Below are 20,970 nucleotides of genomic sequence, written 5' to 3'. Positions count from 1 at the left end.
CTGTGTGTCAGAAAACCCGTTCATGTGCAAGCATGTAGATGTTGGTGCCGGAGTGTGTGATCTCAGTCCTAATTCTGCTGCTTGCTAACTTTGTGACTTGAGCCAATGATTTTAATTTTCTGTCCTTCTAGTTTCCCCTTGCATCAAAGAAGGGGAAAATAAAGCCACCTTCTGGGTTCATGTGAGAATTAAGTAGATGTATATTAGGATAGTGCCCGGCTCAGAGTAAACCTGTGTTGTCTCAACCACTATGATTTGAAAAAACTACTTGGCAATAAAATCAATTCCAACGTGCAATAATTCAAGTGTAACTTATATATAAAATGTGAGTAATAGGAATATTTTGGCTCTATCAACTGATTGAAAATGTCAAGTTTACTCACATTAAAATATTAAACAATAGAATCTACTGTTTTATCTAGTGGTTATTAACACATTTGTCATGGGATTTTCCTCCCCGCTTCTCCATTTGTTTAGGTGCATTTTTTTTTTTTTTTTTGTCGTAAAACATCCGACAAAGACCAAAAAGCAGACGGTCTGCCACTGTGTCGGGTGTCAGATGTGCAGGGCAGGTGACAGTCTCTGTGGGAATCAAAGGCAAGGTCCCCTATGGCAGTGCCACTGGCTTTGGAGAGATGACCAGAGTTTCTCTTAAATGTTAGCATGGAGTCACCTGGAGAAGGGCACAACAGAGAAGAAGCGTAAGCGCTGTGCCAAGGAAGGCCGGGGTTTTGGTGCTTGAAACGTATAAAAACTGGCAGGAGACTTAAGGGCGGCTAGGCGCCAGCTGTCAGGACTTCCGCTTGACTTTCACACCATTAACCACTGCAGGAGCATGGAGACAGTTGGAGGACGACCCTTACCCCAAGCTTTAAGTAAAGTGTGCCAGAAAGCATCTACTCAGCCTGATAATGTCAACCATAAATAAGGGAACCGAGGCCCAGGAAGTGAAGGGGTCGGATTTGTTCAGACGTTGCACTGGTATGAAGGCCAGCACTGCACAAAGCTAACGTCTAAGGGGGACAGGTTTGCTTTCATGTGAATATGAATCTGTAAGTCTGTACCTAGTGATCATCTTCAACTAAGAACGTAGAAAATAAAGATACAAAGCGGGAGAGTTGAAGAGAAAGTACAGGAAGAGGCCAGTTGTCGAATGGATCAACATGAGCCCTGAGCTACGTGAACCCTGGTCTCAAAGCACCAAAGTCAATAGGACATTTAGTTCCACCAATCATGAACACGCACAATGCAACACAGCACATAGTTGCTTATCAAATAATGAGGTTTAAAAAATTAGAGCGGGGTCGAGTCTCACTTTATAGACTGGGTTGGCCTCAAACTCACAAAAGATCCACCTGCCTCGGCTTTCCAAGCGCTGCGATTAAGGGTGTGCCACTGTGCCTGGCTAGGCGTTTCAAACTTTATAATAACTACAGTTCAATATGGCCGTTCCCCACTGCTCGGTTTGTAAGTTTGTAGAAACCTTTTGGAAAACACTTCTTCAGTGTTGCCTGAAACCGTGACATTCTTTCCCTTGCTTTGCCTTAAGCTTCGGTTAAATAAACGATCATAAATGGAGACATATTTTTTTATATAATGTTGCTTTTTTAAACATACCCAAAATTGTACCCTCATCTAGGTGTACATCATCATACAGGCTATGCACCTGCATGGCTGTAATCCCAGTGACTACGAGGCTGAGGCACAAAGATCTGGAGTTAAGGATAGCCCAGGCACAAAGGGAGACACTCTCAGAAAACGACAAATTGTAGAGCTAGGGGTGTAACACAGCTGACATTACTGTAGGCAGTCTCCACACTCCAGGTGAGGTTCTGCAGAATGAAATAGTGAGAACAAAAGAAAGCGTGTGTGTGCTGTGTGTTGAGCTGTGTGCGTGCACACGTATGTGGTAAGAAACGTGTATATGTGTGCTGTGCTGTGTGTGTATATGTATGGTATGTATATGTGTATATGTATGCTGTGTTTTATGTGTGTTGTGCTGTGTGTATGGTATGTATATGTGTGTATGTATGCTGTGTTTTATATGTATGTGTTGTATTGTGTGTGCGTGTGTGTGTGTGTGTGTGTGTGTGTGCATGTGGGATGCATATGTGGGAGATGTATGTGCTGTGCTTTGTATGTGTTTTGGTGTGCGTGTTGTGAGTATATAGCGTATCTGTGTATGTGGGGTGTTGTGTGGGATGTTATCTGGGGAACGTGTATATATTTTTATGTTGCATTTTGTATGTGTGCTTGCTGTGTCGTGTTATGTGTATGTGTGTGTATGCTGTGTTGTGAGTATGTAGTGTGTATGTGTGTGTTGTTTGTATGTGTTGTATGGGGGGTGTTGTGTATGTGTTGTGGTGTGTGTGTGTGTGTGTGTGTGTTTCAAATTTCAAAATATTGCCTGTGAGGAGGCAGATGGTTGGATGAGTTTCATTTAAGCCTATTATAGTGATTATAAACCCCTTCAAGGACTTTAATAAGATGAGAAACGCATTGCCTTCAGTATAGGTTTGTACAGCTAGTAGGCTTATTTCAGCTGAAGCTATGTGAAAACCTTAAGGCAGTATTAAATCTCAGCCATGGTTTTCTTTAGCTGGTGAACTATGGTGGCTTTTTTTTCCACTTAAAAAAATACTCTTACCTACATTCCTTTAGTTTCAGTACTCAGGAGGCAGAAATAGGCAAGTTTCTGTGAGTTCAAAGTCAGCCTGGTCTACACAGTGAGTTTCAGGACATCCAGAGATACAGAGTGAGACCTGTCTTGGAAAACAAACAAACAAACAAACAAAAATATTGTTTCTGTAGAAATAGCAAAACCTGTATTTTGGCTTGAGGTGTGTTTTTAGTAATAAACTCAAATGAAAATGTGGTATCCAACTTACATATTTCTAAAATGTGTTTGACTCTAGCAGGAGGATCATGTTAAGCTGTTTGCTGAGTCTGTTTTGAGGACCTAATATGTTGACTGTTCCTCAACAGGATGCACTCTTTATGTCGTCTGGGCCGCGCTCTACCGCTGTGCCTTGGATGTGATGATCTGGAACTCGGTGTTCTTGGGAATCAATATTTTGCATCTTTCATACCTTTTGTACAAGAAAAGACCGGTAACTACTAAAACTTTTAAAATAAGAAAGTGACTTTAAATATGAAAGCTTTTAAAAGTACTTCATTTAGACTTGCATGTGGGCACCTGACAGCCTTGCTCCCCCTCAGATATTCAGAATATTGAGCTTTCTGGGTAAGTGCCCGAGAGACAAACATTTGGAATCTGTGAAATTCATCTAACAAATGAATTTTCAAAACTTTGACTCACTGGAACGTGAAAAACATGACTAATTCTGTCTTTTTTTTTTAGGCCTATTATGTGACTATTTCCCGGTCTGGTGATAGTCAGATATCATTTGGGAATATCTTTGCTTAATTATAAAATTACTGATGGGCATCTTCCATTTCATACTAATGATTTGCAAGTGGATCATTCTGTTTTCTTAATATAATGGTTATTATCTTTTTTGAGCTTAAACTACATGAAGAAATCAGCACTTTTGGTGGCTTATGAACTGAATGTTCATACTTTTAACTTTTTATTTGGAACCCTGGCTTCTCATACTGTGTTTTCTTAGTAACAGAGTGAGTCTGAGTGTAGTGGCACACCCCTGTGATCCCAGCACTCCCTGGGGCAGGTGGAGGTCAGTGATCCCAGCATTCCCTGGGGCAGGTGGAGGTCAGTGATCCCAGCATTCCCTGGGACAGGTGGAGGTCAGTGATCCCAGCATTCCCTAGGGCAGGTGGAGGACAGTGATCCCAGCATTCCCTAGGGCAGGTGGAGGACAGTGATCCCAGCATTCCCTAGGGCAGGTGGAGGACAGTGATCCCAGCATTCCCTAGGGCAGGTGGAGGACAGTGATCCCAGCATTCCTTTGGGCAGGTGGAGATCAAGGCCAGTCTAGTGAGCTTAGAGTCAGGTTGGAGCTGTGATGGGGTCCCATCTTTAAATTTAAAGAAAAAAAAAAGGAAGGAAGGAAGAGAGTGAGGGGGAGAGAGAAGAGAAGAGAAGAAAATAATAATGAAAAAAGCCAAACCTAAAACAGCATAACCCCCCAAAGCATAAACCTAGAAACAAAGTAGGTAACAGCTCAGTTCCTAGAAACCTAGACATCCATGCTCCCCACTGTCCTAAGCACAAGCATTCAGTGACCTAAGACAGTAATGCTCATCCGAGTTCTCTGTTTAATGTAGAAAACGATTAGAAATGAGGAATCTCACACAGAAACACAGATGCTATGTATTGTGGACAACCCACTATTCCGTAGTCTCTCACACAGCTCAGTTTGGGTTGCTGCCCCTCATTGGTTGGTGTTTTTTTTTCTGGGTTAGGCTGTGTAACATAATCCAAAGATGTCCAGGATGCAATGGTTTCTCTTCTCACCCACTTTCTCTGTTGCCTGGCACCACTGGTTCTAGCCCACCATCTTGCTCATTTCAGGGTCTCTGCTAAAGCAATGGGCTCTTTGACCTCTGAATTCTCATGGCGGAGGGGGAGTTGCAGAAGGTCAAAAAACACCCGATGTCTTTTAAAACATCTGCTCAAAGGACTGGAAGGTGCCTCAGTGGTTAGGAGCACCAGCTGCTTTTGTAGAAGATCCGGGTTTAGTTCCCAGCACCACATGGGAGTTCCCATCCCTCTGTAACTCCAGGCCCAGGAGATGCAGTGCCCTCTTTTGGCCGATATAGGCACTGCATGCACATAAAGCTCATATTTCACTGGCCAAAGCCGGGACATGCCCAAGCCTGCTAATGGTGGAGGTAAGGCAGGCTAATTCTCTTATGGGACAGCCAACAATTGGGAGCAACAGGGTGATCTTGCACATAAGCTGCTGTCACCCCATGTGCACTAGAGGTGCCCCAAGAAACTTGACAGAGAGATGCTTCCGAAGAAGAGACTCCAGACAAGCTCATGGAGAAACGGAGTCTTGATCTGAGGTGTAAGGAAGGGCGGGACAACGACGTGTGTTACTAGCCAGTAACGGGTCCTGTGTTCATCACTGGGCTTCAGTGATTGCTGACATGATTGGAACACAGAAGGAACATGCAGCTGGGCTCCTGGTTCTGTTTGCTCAGACTGTCACTTCAGTCGATCAGTAGATAAATCAATCAGTCATGGGAGAGAATCAGTAGGGCAGAGTAGAGTAATGTCAGGTAGAAGCAGCTCCCGATTGTTTGATGTCCCCTAAGGGAACTTTGCGCTCCATGTCTGTAGATCTCACCACGCATCTGTGGTCTGTTGGAGCCTTCGCTGGGTCAGAGTTCATCCACAGGGCAGTGCGATTTTCACCCAATTACTGTGGCTTCCAGACACTGGTGTGTGCAGACCTGTGGCGGGCCCCGTCCTGAGGGAACGTGACGGAAGATAATTAACACTGTCTGGTAGCCAGCCTTACTCTTTGGAGGGATCTCGGTTCTGTGTATCTGAGGCTAGGATGGACCTTGGATCCGAAGCGCTCCACCCTCCCCTTGTACTTTGCTTATGCATGCGTAAATGTGAAACTGAGGGTTGGCTTCCCTGCCTTGAGGCATTAAATAATGACCCGGAGATTTTTAGAAAGTGCTCAGTGCATCATTTTGTAAGTCTGTTTTTACAACAACTCTTACTTCCTCACCGTCTATCATAAGTTAAGGTTATTTTGTCTTACACGCGTACTGCTGCTAAGGCAGGAAGGTGTGTGATCTGACAACGCCCCCCCCATCCCCCAAACTCAAGCAGTTGCTTCGTGGTCAGTATAAAGAAGTGTGGAATGGACTCTGAGCTTCAAGGTTCCTTTGTAGAGTGTAAATTTACAAGACCCCCTCTGACCACATACAGTGAACCACTGGTGTGTCACCCGTTTGTTTACGTTTTTAAATCCATACTGTGCCCTCAAGAGTCAGTGTCTGGGGACGGCTTTAGTGCAGGATTATGGCGTTGCTGTCTTTCAGGTCAAGATCGAAAAGGAGCTGGGTGGTGTCTATCGACGATTGTTTGAGCCCCTCCGAGTCCCTCCAGATTCCTTTAGAAGGTTAACTGGACAGTTTTGTATGATCCAGACCTTGAAAAGGGGCCAGGTTTATGCAACAGAGGACAAAACCTCAGTTGACGAGCGTCTTAGTATTCTTCTGAAGGGAAGGTAAGTCTGTGTGGAAGTCGGAATTCCTGGGTTGGCTACCATCTTTTACCGCCTCTGGGAAGGAAATGCTGCCAGCTAATGGAAGAAGCAATGACTGTGTTGGTGAAGGCCAAATCTGCGACTTAAATTTGGGCTTCTGTGGAGCAGTGTGCCAACAGTAGGCAGACACCAGGGCCCCAAATCTTATAGATACCGAATTTTTCTGCAGTGAATACTTTTTGAATTATGTTGACTTTTTGCTTGAGGTTAACGAGTCGAAGTTGAAATGTGTTTAAACTAAATTTCAGAAGCTTGCGCATAGTGCAGAGGTGACATGTTGAGTTTTTGAATACCGCAGCATATCTGGATCAGCTGTGTGGAGAGTCACAAATGTTACATGGGTGTAATTTTTACTGTGTTTCTTTGATGGTGGTTTGAGATGACGTCTCAAACTCCTGGGCTTCAGCCTCCTGAGTGTCTGGATCTATGACTGAATATTACCAGTCCTGCCTTGAAACATAGTTATTAATAACCTCCCTTTTCCTCTCTAATGTCCGCAGTGCACAATTACGTAGTCATTCCAGCTCTAGAAAACCACAGTCTAGATTAATAATGGATGCTGTTTTTTCTTATGTCATTTAAAAAAATATTTCTGTTTCTGGAAGTGCTTTAAATTGTACCCACTACCTGTGGAATCTTTAAAACCAGGACTACTCCGTTATTGCTATAATGTTGTGGTGATGAAAAGAATTACTTTGGTTTTGTGTGTGTGTCTGTGAAATTCTATATGTTACCATTTGACTTCTGTTACCAGAATGAAGGTCTCCTATCGAGGACATTTTCTGCATAACATTTACCCGTGCGCCTTTATAGATTCTCCTGAATTCAGATCAACGCAGATGCACAAAGGTGAAAAATTCCAGGTATGACTTGGCCTTGAAGAAGGTTGAAACAATTTTGTGTCTTGTTCAAATCAAGCAAAACTGGGAAAGTGACCATAATTTCTTTTTTAGATAGAAGATAGACACGCTGCTGTATAGTGTAGTGTGTGCCGTAAAAAGATAAGACCTCTCAGCGGTGTCTGTGCGCACAGAGGTGGAAGTCTGGAGCACCGTGTTCTAATCTAGCCATCCTGCTAACACTGTTCTTTCTGGGGTGGGAGTTTGCTTACTATTTCATTTTTCAAAACGTCTTGGTCATTCTGTAATACTTCCATTAAAATTTTTATGGTTTGGGGCCTGCTTAAGACTACTGGCTGCGCTTCAGGAGGCCCTTGGTTCCTTTCCCAGCTCCCACATGGCAGCTCACAACCATCTGTGACTCTGAGGATCTGGTGCCCTCTTCTGGTTTCTGCAGGCATTGCAGGCACTTGATGCACAAGCTACACTCAGGCAAACGAGAATTCACATAAAAATACACTCTTGTTTTTAAAAATCAATTTTTATTATAAGAAAAACTCTATAACTTGCAGATAATCCATGTTCTTAAACATATTATTGATTGTTTTTCTTAGGGAGAACAGCACAGTGGCTTTACTGTAGGGAACTTACAACATAAAACCTCTAATTGCTTTACTTTTTGAATAGTGACGGTGTTTAAAAGCAGAGAGGAAATTCCTCATACTATCAGCAGTTCGAGTGCTATTCCATTTAGTTCTTTTTTTATTTTTGAAGAATTGCTCTATTGTATTGCAGCTTGTTCTGGTTATTTTCAAATGTCCCCAGGCCTCCTGTTTTATTTGTTCTTCTTAGGAAAGTAGCCAAGAACATAAGTCTCTGGATAAATAGCAGCAAGGAAATATTCTGGGCACAGGGCTGCTTTAGCAAACAGTACATATTTGGTAGGACATGGAATTGAGAATTTCTTCACTTGACTTGTTGGTGCTCCTTGCTGGGAAAATCTTCTTGCAGATTCAGTCTGGGGTGCCATTCAACTTGGGATGCTGTAGATGGGACATGAAGGGGAAGCGCGGTTTCATAAATGTCACTAGACTTTCAGTCCTGTCTTGCCACCATTCTGCTTGCATAAATGTCCTGGGAAGTTTTAGAATTTGTTACAGTTGGGCACATTGACTAGAAGTCCTGTTTTTAACTCCCTGGCTGTGGGGGTTAGAATGAGAATGACCACCATAGGTTCATATGTTTGGATGCCTGGTCCCCAGTTAGTGGAACTGTTTGGAAAGGATTAGGAGGTGTGGCCCTTGTTGGAGAAGGTATGTTACTATGAGTGGGATTTGAGGTTCCTAAAGCCCAGGTCAGGCCCAGAGTGTCTGTCTATCTGTCTGCCTCTCTCTGCTCCCTGTGAATCAGGGTGTGAAGCTCTCAGCTACTGCTCTAGTGCCATGCCTGTCTATTCCTTGTCACGGTCATAATGGACTAAGCCTGTAAGACTGTGAGCGAGTCCCGATTAAATGATTTCCAGTGTTAAGAGCTGCCTTGGGCACAGGGTCTCCTCACAACAGAACAATAACCAAGACTCTGACCAATGCGGTGTTGGTCCCATGCTGACTGCACATGGTTCTCACTGGTGCTGTATTCTCGCTGCTCTGACTTTGCTGGGGCAGTCATCTGTATCCTGGGATGTGTGCTCCTATTGAGGAGTGGGTTTAATCACAGCCGCTAAAGAGCCAGGAGAGAGCCACTTCTCTTACTGCTGACTTCCTTATAGGTGGTTTCAGATAATAACTTAGTCACTTTTCGTCCTGAAGAGACCAAGATTCAGTTTAGGATGAAAACTAAACCTTTGTTTGAGACGCAAGGGATTCCTGAAAATCCAGGTGTAGAACTATGTACTCCCGTTCCTCTAAGTTATGTTTATAAGTAAACTAAGGAAAGGTTACTGCCTGTAATAACAGGGATTTGGAGGGGGGCTGGGCTTTAGTAGTTGAGGATTATTCCTAAGTAGTGTAAAGATTGTGAGAACATCATGGGATCATGGATTTGTCCTCGCTAATCTCCGCCAGCTTTCCTTGGCACCCGCTGTGGCATTTTGTCATTTTGTGGTATTTTGTGATTGCCAGTAGCCAAAAGCTACACTGCCATCAAATCTGTGCCTAGAACAGTTAGAGCCAACTTCATCAGAATAAACCCACGAGAGGCCATCCTTTGGCTGTTTACAAAACATTTCTGTGGTCAGATCCTTGGGTGAAAAGTAGCTGTCCCATCGTATTTTCATAGCCTTGCACATCAGGGGTCCTCCTGAGCACCCGGTCCTTCCCTGGGAGCACTCTGCTAAGGACGTATGTCCATTGGATTACTTTGTCTGAGACACAGTTTCACACATCTCAGACTGGCCTTGAATTCTGGTTGACCAACGATATCCATGAACAGGCTGGAGAGAGAGATGGCTTAGAGGGTAAGAGCACTGACTGCTCTTCCACAGGTCCTGAGTTCAGATCCCAGCAACCACATCTGTAATGGGATCTGATGCCCTCTTCTGGTGTGCCTGACGACAGCTACAGTGTATAAATAAATAAATAAATGTATCTTTTAAAAAAAAAGGATCGCCATAAACTTTGGCTCTTCCTGCTTCTATCTCTTGGGGTCATAGGTAGTGACATTTCATTCTCTATGTGGAACTGGGCACCAGATCCATGGCTTTATGCATGCTAGGCTGAGCTACACCCTCAACCATTCATTCATTCATTCATCCATTCATTCATTCATTCATTCATTTATTCATTCATTCATTCATTCATTCATTCATTTATTATTTGACATGTGGTCTCACTGTGTAGCCCAAGCTGCCCTTGAACTCACTGTATAGTCCAGGTTGTCCTCAAACCAGTGACAGTCCTCTTGCCTTAGCATTCCAAGTGCTAGCATGTACCACCACCCGAGGCTGTTACTTGTTTAAACTCATTCTATGGTCAGGGCGCTGATGAAGTGTACCATGGGGGAAAGAGGAAGACTTTAAGGCTGTGTAGAACGTCCCTTAGTCAATACCTTAGTAATTCTAATGCTGCAGGCAGACGGAGGAGGCTAAAGTTCATCTCCTGTAGCGCTTGCTGCCGGGGGAGGGCTGCAGATCAGACTCTTCCTGTACCGCGGTCGGCAGGGTCTACAGTATCAGTGGAAAAATACAGAAGTACTGTGCTGTGGTTATGCTTTTTTCCCTATACAGTTGTTGTGTATTGAGGGAGCATTTCTAATAAACATGCTGCGGCTGCGGCGGTGGCTCACCCATGGCCCGTGACATGCCCCATTGCTGCAGAACCTGCAGATCAGTTCTGCTGACATGGAGGGAGAGGCATTAGAAAAACATGTCTGCACTCTTGTGAAATAAATGACATTACAATTTAACTGGATTTAAAGACAAGAGCACCTTCAGGCTGGAGAGATGGTGCTAGTGTTAAAAGCACTCTTCAAAAGGACTTCAGCTTAATTCCTAGTTCCTACGTGGTAGCTCACAAGGTCTATGACTCAGTTTCCAGAGATCTGATATTCTCTTTGGCTGCCATGGGACCAGGTCCTGTAGCACACAGGTATACATTTAGACAAAACAGCCATACTCTTAAAACAAGGATCTTGTCTTTTGAAAAAAAAAATCACCTTATTTTGCTGTGTGTACATGTGTGGTATTTGTGTGCAGGTGTGCATTTTTGCACATATGCACAGAGGCTCCATGTGGCCTTCTCTGTCACTCTGACTTGTATCCTTAAGACAGACTCTCCCCTAGGCTAGTGGCCAGCAAGGCCCAGTGATCTCCTATTTCTGCCCTTTATGGTGCTAGGGTTACCAGTCTGGGGCTACACCAGACATTTATGTGGACACCAGGGTTTGAACTCATGCTTACATGGCATACCCACTGAGCCAACCTTCAGCTCCCCTAGATCCCTCTTTTAGACAGTATCTTATTATAGGGCTCAGCCTGGCCTGGCACTCCCTGTGTAGCCCAGGCTGGTTCCAGCTTCCTCATTCTTCTGCATTAGCCTCATGAATGCTAGCATTCCAGGCATAGGATAGTATACTTGGCCTTCTTGGATCCTATTCTTAAAAATGCATGTGTATCTGTGTGTACACATGTACATGCGAGTGCCCATGGAAGCCAAATAGGACATTCCAGAACTGAAGTCATGGATGTGGACAATGGGAACTGAACTCGGGTCCTTTAGAAGAGCAACAGTTTCCTTCCTTCCTTCCTTCCTTCCTTCCTTTCTTCCTTCCTTCCTTTATTTCCTCCTTCCTTCCTTTCTTCTTTCCTTCCTTCTTATCCATCCTTTCTTCCTTTCTTTTCCTTCCCTTTCTACCTATTCTCTCATATACTACATCACTGCTGCAGTTGCCCCTCCCCCGAATCCTCTCAGTCCCCCAATCCTCTCTCCCTCTTCCCCGGATCCATTCCTCCTCTCTTTCCCTTCTGAAAAGGGCAGACCTCCCAGTCATCAGCCAAACCCAGCATAACAAATTACAAAACAAAATAGGCACAAACCTTCATATCAAGGCTGGGCAAGACAACCCAGTAGAAGGAACGGGGTCCCAAGAGCAGGCAAAAGAGTCAGAGACACCCACCGCCCCACTCCAGTGTTAAGAGTCCCACAAGAAGACCAAGCGACACAACCAGACCTGACTCAGACCCACATAGGGTCTGTGATTGTTGGCATAGTCTCTTGAACGTCTATGAGAGCTGCTTAGTTGATCCTGTGGGCCATGTTCTTGTGGACCCTCTTGTGTCGGGTTCCCTCAGCCCTGCCTAGTGTTTGGCAGTGAGTCTTTGCATCTGCTCCCATTTGTTGTTGGATGACACCTCTCTGATGACAAATAGGCTAGACATTAGTCTACGAGTATAGCAGAATATCATCAGGAGTCATTTCATTGACTTTTTCTTCTCCAGTTATGTTTGGTTCTATTCTAGGTCTCTGAGCTGTCCAGCCTCTGGTTTCTGGCCATCCAGGCAGAACATCAAGTGTTTTTAATCACTTAGCCATTTTTTCAGCCCTGGATCTTGTCTTTCTTATTAACTATTGTAGCTCCAGTGCCGAGTGGCCTTTGTCATAATGTACATTGATAAAGCGTGTCACTGGGTGCTTTGTGGAGTCTCACAAGTTATGGCTGCATTTCTTAAATCCAGGTGTGCTTGGTTTTCATGAAACCCTCTTCTGACGTAATAAATGCAGACTAATTTTCTTCAAGCATTGACCAACTTTTGGAAGTAGCTAAATCTTCTAATTTTCCAAAGCTCCAATTTCAGCCTGTTGATTAACAATCCTGGGAAGCTGGGGTTTTTTCATTATTATTTTTGGTAAACTTAAGTCCTCCTGAAGTCCTTAAATCATCCAAAAAGAAAGCTCTTTTGGAAATATATGTTCTGAGTCTCAGGTAAGATATCTTGCCAATTTAATAAGCTTTTATCAATCTCCTGCCGGGACAGGCACTGGTTTAGTGCTGAGGATGTAAAATGGATTTCACTGTCAACTGTACATGGGCTCGCTCGTCTATAAGCTCTTTTGTGTGAGTGTAGGTAGACCAGTACTCCGTTGAAGCCAGGCAGACAGATCTAAAGAATCATGCGCCCCAGCGTCAGCATGCTCAGGAATCCACACATATATGTCAGCAGGTAAGTTTAGTGGTTAGGGTTTGTATGCCATTGTGAAGGACCATCAGATGACATACAGGTTGTTGAAGAACATTTGCATGAGGAGAGAGGCTTCTGGATCCCAAACCCTGATAGCCTGAAGAAGGGGTTTGTTGGAGAATTCTTGAGCTCTCTAGTGCAGTGACAGTGCCCACCCCTGCCTTTTCATTTTGTGCTACTTACATGGGAGGGTGTGGTGTCTCTTGTGTACTAGTTTGAGAACCTATTTCAGTAGGCTACCTTGGAGCTAGCCTTGAAACCCGTGGCAGAGGTCACTCACTAGCTGCTCTCATCAGTAGCTTACCTGGGCCTTTGACTCTTTTTCATTGTGTGCTTATGAGTCATCTGGGTGAGAGGTTTTTCATGTACAATTTACTTTACAAGTCTAAAGTAAATCTCAGGTGCTAGTGGTGCAGCTCAAAGCCAAGCAGCTACCTCAATATTAAACATTTACTTGACCCTGGGTTTGATTCTCAGAGCCAGACACACATATTCACACACATACACACATTCACACACATACACACCACACACACACATACACACACATTCACACATATGTATACACACACATACATACACAGTCACATGTATACACATACAGACATATACACGTACTCACGAACTCTCTCGTTCTCTTTCCCCTCTCTCCCTGTCTTCCATCACTGAGTTCATTTGTTTTAGTCAGGGTTTCCATTGCTATGAAGAGACACCATGATTAAGGCAACATTTAATTGAGACTGGCTTAGAGTTTCAAAGGTCCAGTCCATTGTCATCATGGCAGGATACGTGGCATCATGCAGGCAGACAAGACGCCGGAAGAGCTAAGAGTTCTGCATCTTGATCTGTTTTTTTTTTTTTTTAAGATTTATTTATTGTATGTATGTGAATACACTGTAGCTATCTTCAGACACACCAGAAGAAGGCATCAGATCCCATTACAGATGGTTGTGAGCCACCATGTGGTTGCTGGGAATTGAACTCGGGACCTCTGGAAGAGCAGTCAGGGCTCTTAACCACTGAGCCATCTCTCCAGCCCTGCATCTTGATCTTAAGGGAGCCAGGAGGATTTCTTCTGCACTGGGCAGAACTTAAGCACCTCAGAGCCCAGCCCCTCAGTGACTATTCTTCCATCACGGTCATAGCTCCTAATAGTGGCACTTCCTGTGGGCCACATACTCAAACCACCGCTGCCTGTCTTTAAACCTCATTGTAGACAACGGCAGGTACAGAAATATTTTTTTTTATAAATATCCTATTGCAAATTCCACAGCAGTATTGAAACAATGTCCATTATTCTGTCCTGAGATCACACAAACCAAAGCAATACAAAACTGAGAAGTCGCCTGGATTTAACTTAGAGTTTGCTTGTCTTTAAACATAATTTTATGGAGTGTGGTAATTTAACAGATATAACAGTTACTTCTCTTTCTTTCTTTCTTTCTTTCTTTCTTTCTTTCTTTCTTTCTTTCCTTCCTTCCTTCCTTCCTTCCTTCATTTTTTCCTTCCTTTCTTCCTTTTTTCTTTGTTTCTTTGTTTCTTTGTTTTGCATTTCTTTGTATACTGTCCTGGAACTCATTCTGTAGACCAGGCTGGCCCCAAACTCTCAAGTTCTGCGATTAAGCTACCACCGTGCAGCTTGGCAGGCATTTCTATGGTAGTGTCTGCTAGCTTCTCCTGGTCTTCTGCCAGTTTAACCAACTCGTAACTTATGTGCATAGATCCATGTCTCTACGACGTGTCTAGCTTTGCTAAGTGTGTCTGTTCCCCCACAGGTCACCATTGTCGCAGACGACAACTGCAGGTTTTTATGCTGGTCAAGGGAAAGACTGACTTACTTCCTGGAGTCTGAGCCTTTCCTGTATGAAATTTTTAGGTACCTTATAGGAAAAGACATTACAAATAAGCTGTACTCACTGAATGACCCCACCTTAAATGAGAAAGTAAGTGCTTTTCTGATTGGGGGAAGTTAATAAATATGTATATTTTTTTCTGAATTTGTACTAACTACGTTTTTGAAGTTTTCATAAGCTCCCGAGGGGGTAGTTGTAATTCAGAGACTCTTTAGCAAGTCCTTTCTTGAAGGCAAGGAAGGGATATCTGGTAATTCCTATCCATTGTCATAGCTTGACCTAACTGTCATGGACTAACATTTATGGGATGGGGGCACCGGCCTTTCCAAGCGTCTTCAAGCAGTCTCAGGGAATGGGGAGGGTGTGGGAGTGGAGAAGGCGTGGAGAGGCAATATTCCAGGAGTAAGACTAATAGTTGACATTTTAGCCTTGGTGTCTTCCACGTCTCCCAGGAACCCAGAGACCGGGAGAAGATAGACTTTCAGAGCATTGGGCGGCTTAGTTTTCTGCATTCGTTAAGAAGGAAATGAAAGCAATTACAGATGAGGACTTTTAAAAGGCTTTTCCTGTGAGATGTGCTACCTACAAGGAACAATGAACGTGATGGGCCTACCAGGTTCCCTTGTCCAGGTGCTTCTCACCTTAGGTTAAGGCTGGGCCGTAGCTCAACAGCAGTGTGCTCTCCTGTTATACGAGAGGCCTTGAGTTTGATCCCTAACACCACAAGAAGGAGTGCTTACTATTTCAGATTAATACGTAGATTATTCATATTTATACGTTTTAGAATAACGCATTTAAAGTAATAGCCAATAAAAGGCAGAACATACATTTATAGAGCACTTGATCTATAAGTGGGGGGGGGCACTGATATCAAAGGGCGGTACCTGCTGCTTATAGGGAATGTATGTCTCATCTTGAAACCTTGCTTTGTAGAAAGTTAAGAAGTTGGAGCCACAGATGAGCCTCAGCACACAGATCTCCATGCTGGAGATGAGAAACAGCATCACTAGCTCCAGCGACGGCGAGGACGGCCTCCACCACTTCCTGCGGGGCTCCTCCAGTACAGCTTCTCTCCGTGAGTTCCCACAGCACTGACTCTCACCGCTGCACGGATAGCTGTCACTAGAACAGACACTCGGAACGTTTTGGTTCAGATAGATCACTGTTCAAGTAACTGGTAGCCTAGAGGAACTACTTCCCCTGTGTTTGATATAGACCCAAGTCTACCTTCAGAGCTCTTATTCTGCTTCTGAAACTGCTCACTTTTTCTTTGAAACTGTTCTTTTTTTTTTGCCATATATCTGGCTTAGATCTGGCCACTGGAGTGGTGTGCATGGGTCCATGTGGTTGGGTGGCTGCTTGATGTCGTAGTTCTCACAGCGCTAGTGAGAGACACAGCAGTATGTGAGAGTTCATGGGCAGCTGATGGCTGGCTGCTCACCCCTGTGTGCACCCAAGAGTTAAAAGGTGAGCAGGCTTCAGGGTGTTCTTGGAGGTGTTCCCTCAACACCCAAGTGAGTAACATCCGTACACTACCGAGAAGCTGCCAAGACTCTCCCATGTGCTTCATACCATCATGGAGAACACGTGCTACACAGATGTTCAGAACTAGTAAGACTAGTGAAAAGAAACTAAGTTATTTTAGGAATCCATTGCTTGCGACGTAAGAACTGTTTTGAAAGTAGGAAAGCTTTGGATCGTGGTGTGCTTCTGCATAAAAGCAGACACATTCTTCCCTTGTATAAATGTTAAGGCTCTACATATGTCCAGGTGTGCTCCCAAGCAAAGGATCTGAACATCCAAACCCTCACCCTGCACTGTCAGTGTGAACGGTCATGTGTCTGAATGTCCTGCATGAGGTGGACGACATTCTAAATTTTGCTCAGTGAGAACGGGCTGGAATTTACAAGGCCATATTACTAGCATTTGGGAGAGACAGAACTTCACCTCTTCCTTTCTAGGGTTTTCTTCTGGCTTCTTCGGAGAATTGCGCAAGACAGATGAACAAGCAGTGGGGGGGGGGGGCCATGTACATTAATCATAGAAAGCTCAGGTGACGTGGAAAGACGGGAAGAAGCAGCTAGGCGCAGGTGCTTCTGTGTGCCACTCTGAACAAAGTGGGAGGGTAAGGAAGCAACGGAGTTAGGGTGGAAGTATTAAACACAGTAGTTATTTAAGTGGGGTTTACATAGACTCCTGTCTTTGATACTGTAGGAAGGGCGTCTTTTACCTAAGGCCCTGTCTGCTTATTAGAAACAAGGGAAAGGACTGAGTGGGTTTTTCATATACCATGCAGAGTTTTGACTCCTTCAGATTCAAACTTCAGACCAAAGTGGAGATAGACACGTACTGCGTACAGAAAGGGGACCTCAAGGCCAACACACATGCGAAATTAAAGATGGCTGTGCGTTATTCTAGTGTGGTTTAATTTAGGGTGCCACACAAGGCTTCTGCCAGGCCCTCCTTATTCCAGAACCCAGGGCCCGGCCAGAGGGAGCACTTGGAGGGCAGCTACTATGGCTGTGGCAGAGAAAAGGCATCTTAAAGCTCCACCCCAGAGTGACAGGTGCATATCCCTTTGACAATGGGTACCATTTACCCGGCACCACCCCTGTGGACAGCCAGTGAACTCTGGGCTGGTGAAGGTTGGCAGTGCCCTGTTCTAGCCCAGAGACTATTGGCTTTACAGATGAGGAAGTTGGTAGAACTTAGCGATACCTGCGTACTCAGTACTCAAGGCTCACCTCAGTCCCTGTCGGGATACAGATTTAGGGGTCTGGTCTGAATGTAACTCAACGATTGTAAGACAGAATTGGTCCTCAGGAAAAGCCTTACTACCCTCTGGGCATAGAAGCTAATGTCACAACACCAGCATTTTGAAAAGATGAAGGGGCTGGGATTTGTCTGCAGTCAAGGGCACAAGATGAAATCCCAGCTAGCTACCTGGCAGAGGGATTTAAGCAGCTGGGCTAAGGATTTTAGGTCTGTCCCAGTGTCCTGATAGTTTGAATAGTTTTCAGAAACAGGGAAGTTGCCATTTTAAAACAGGTTCTGTTTCAAAATTATGTTTTGTTTTAAAAAGGGGGGAAGATGCAAGTACCATCTAAATGGTGCTTTGTGATTGGGTGTTCTAAACCAGCCAGAGCAGTTACCGTGTCAACAGGTAGGGGTGTGTGTGTGCTTGTGTATGTGTTTTTGTTTGTGTATGTGTTTTTGTTTGTGTATGTGTGTTTCTCTCTCTGTGTGTATGTTCCTCTCTCTCTCTCTCTCTCTCTCTCTCTCTCTCTCTCTCTCTCTGTGTGTGTGTGTGTGTGTGTGTGTGTCCAGTCTCACAGATTAGGGGCTTAGGGGCTTTCCTGATCTTTCAAAATTCTTTGGCCTATGGAGCATTGATTTCTTTTAAAATTCTTTTGAGTTGGTTGGTTGGTTGGTTGGTAGGTTTTGTGTTGTTGTTGTTGTTGTTGCTTGTTTGTTTTTCTGAGACAGAGTCACAGGTAACCCAGACTAGCCTTGGACTCTTTCTCCTGGCTCTGTCTTCCAAATTCTGGATTTTTGAATGAGTGCCACCAAACCTGATGTCTTGAAGTGCTAGGGACTGGACTCAGGACTTCGTGACTGTCAGGTGACTCCTTTACCACCTGCTTCCCAGCCTAGAACATCGATTCTTACACATTCCTGAGTTGTGATACCTGACGCAGCTGTCCTGCTTGGGAGTTCACATTTTAACACACTTCAGGTGACGCCTGTGTGGTTATTCTACCAGCTTCTCTGCTGGGGAGGCCCCAGAGCTCCCTGTATTCTGGGATTTTGCTAATCATGTGGGGGTGGTAGCAACGGTCTGTGTATCCATCCAACAGCAGCTCAGCCGGGGGGGCTTGCATGGATCACGGTGGGGACGTTGGTAAAGATCTTGGCCAGAATGTGGTATAACACTACCAGCATACTTCACAGTGTCATACAGCAGTACAGAGGCAGAGATGCAGCTCACAAAGAGGTGAAGACAGACTTGAAAGGAACAGTTTCGGTGAACTTCCCACCACTCCCACTGACTAGATTGTGCTGTTTTCTTACACGACTCAAAGTCAGATTCACAGCAAGACCTGTACTCTGATCACACAGATCCACTCCTGCTCCCAACTGTCACTTACTGGAGGGTAAAAGGCATTGCGACAGCTTGAGGAAAATCCAGTCCTGTGGTTACTCTGCAGCTCAGATTCCTGTCAACTCTGTTGACTCCCCTTCTTGCTTCATTTGATGTGTTTCCCATTTGCATGTGGAACTGTGAGATGGAAGAAAAGGATCAAACTAGCTAACGTGTGTAAGTGTGCATGATGCTGTGCTGAACGTAAGTGTGAACTGGCTCCTCTCCGCTGGCCGGTGAGTGTTTGTCATTGTAAGGGGAACTCGCCATCTTGTCTTCCGACTTCCGCTCCCCACTGTAGTGTGTGAGAGTCTCCATCTTCTTCTTTGTCTCTCACACAGATGAACTGCAGTGGCAATTATGTTGCTAGTGAGTGTGCACAAGCATAGGCGTTGTCATAGCAACAGGAGAGCTTGCTATATTTCCTTGAAAGTTGCAGAATTTTGTTTTAACTTAAATTAATTAATAGTTGTTTAGTTTCTGTTTTTTTTCAAATCCAGATATTTTTGGATACTATCAGTTGGGACTTTTCTTCAAATGAGTTTGTTATTTTAAACCATTTATTTTCCTGAAATAGAATTATTTCTTTCTTTTTCTTTTTGATAGTAATTGATTTTATTGGATATTCTCTGTATTTACATTTCAAAAGTTATTCCCTTTCCTCCCACTCCCATCCCCCTTCCTCCTCCAGTTGCTTCCATGAAGGTGCTCCCTCTCCCAACCACCCTCTCTACCTCAGTGCCTTGGCGTTCCCCTATACTGGGAAAATGCACCCTAATTGGACCAAAGGCCTCTCCTCCCATTGATCCCAGACAATGCTGTCCTCTGCTACATATGCAACTGGAGCCATGGGTCTCTCCATAAGAACTCATTGAATGGTGTTTTAGTCCCTGGGAGTTTTGGAAGGTTTGTTTGGTTGATAATGTTGTTCTTCCCATGGGGTTGTAAACCCTTTCAGCTCCTTCAGTTCTTTCACTGGCTCCTTCATTGGGGTCCCCATGTTCAGTCTGACAGTTAGCTGCAAGCATCCTCAACTGTATCAATATGGTTCTGGCAGAGCCTCTGAGGAGGCATTCATATCAGATTCCTGCCAGTAAGCACTTCTTGGCATCAGCAATAGTGCTTGGGTTTTGTGGCTGCATATGAGGTGGATCCCCAGGTGAGACAGTCTCTAGATGATCTTTTCTTCAATCTCTGTTCGTCTTTTTGTTCCTGTATTTCCTCCTGGGAGTGTTTTGTTCTCCCTTCTAAGAAGGACTGAAGCATCCACATTCTGGCCTTCCTTCTTTTTGAGTTTCATAAGGTCTGTGAATTGTTTCTTGGGTATTCAGAGATTTTGGGGGCTAGTATCTGCTTATCAGTGAGTACATACCATGTGTGTTCTTTTGTGACTGGGTTACCTTACTCAGGGTGATAGCTTCTAGTTCCATCTATTTGCTTAGGAATTTCATAAAGTCATTGTTTTTAATAGCTGAGTAGTACTCCATTGTGTATACATACCACAATTTCTGTATCCATTCCTCTGCTGAAGGACATCTGGGTTCTTTCCAGCTTCTGGCTATTATAAATAAGGCTGCTATGAACATGATGGAACATGTGTCCTTGTTATATGTTGGAGCTTCTTTTGGGTATATGCTGGTGAGTGGAATAACTGAGTCTTCAGGTAGTACTATGTCCAATTTTTTGAGGAACCTCGAGACTGATTTCCAGAGTGGTTGTCCCAGTTTGCAATCCCACCAACGATGGAGGACTGTTCCTCTTAGTTCCTCTTTATGTCATTAAAGACATGATAAACAAGAGATTTCTTACTGAGACGAAAAGCTCTTGCTTTGCCTCAGGTGGTACCCTAGGCAGTGTAGCTCAGGAGCGAGCGGTGTAGCCATGTTTGGCCCTCACCACTTAGAATTCCAGTCTGCAGACAGTGGTCACAAGGCCTACCATATGAGCTTCTCGTCGACAGCTCATCCATCCACCACGTGGAATAGATTCCGGGGGGGCATTCTCACTTTCAAGGCTGGCTTCATGAAATCATCCGTTCGGCCCATATCATACTTATGCCCACGAGGAACAGCAGCAGACTCACAAACAGGGGCCTCGACAATTATACGGAGAAATAGCAGGTGTAACAGACAGGAGGCACCTGGAGGAGGAAGTGATGGGTGGGCGTGGGGGAGTGGTGCCCTATTTTGGTGGTGAGGAAGGAGCAGCCTGGGGACGTTGTCACCTGGTCATGGTCATAGGGTCGTGTGCTGCT

General features: G+C 44.5%; 1 protein-coding gene across 4 annotated transcripts in view; it reads left to right on the top strand.

Annotated features, from left to right (window-relative positions):
- POPDC1 (popeye domain cAMP effector 1) overlaps positions 1-20,970 on the top strand; it is a 38,146-nt gene that overhangs the window by 3,341 nt on the left and 13,835 nt on the right. For all 4 annotated transcript variants that reach the window (XM_080937824.1, XM_080937825.1, XM_080937826.1 and 1 more), the window contains 5 exons: positions 2,986-3,110; positions 5,983-6,170; positions 6,964-7,072; positions 14,498-14,665; positions 15,509-15,650. In XM_080937824.1, coding sequence (XP_080793950.1) covers positions 2,986-3,110; positions 5,983-6,170; positions 6,964-7,072; positions 14,498-14,665; positions 15,509-15,650 — 732 coding nt within the window. The remainder of the gene's footprint in view (positions 1-2,985; positions 3,111-5,982; positions 6,171-6,963; positions 7,073-14,497; positions 14,666-15,508; positions 15,651-20,970) is intronic.

The sequence above is a fragment of the Micromys minutus genome, assembly GCF_963924665.1.
Source record: "Micromys minutus genome assembly, chromosome: 25".
Classification (NCBI taxonomy): domain Eukaryota; kingdom Metazoa; phylum Chordata; class Mammalia; order Rodentia; family Muridae; genus Micromys; species Micromys minutus.
The sequence above is the reverse complement of the archived record's forward strand: the minus strand, read 5'-3'. Positions and strand labels throughout refer to the sequence as shown.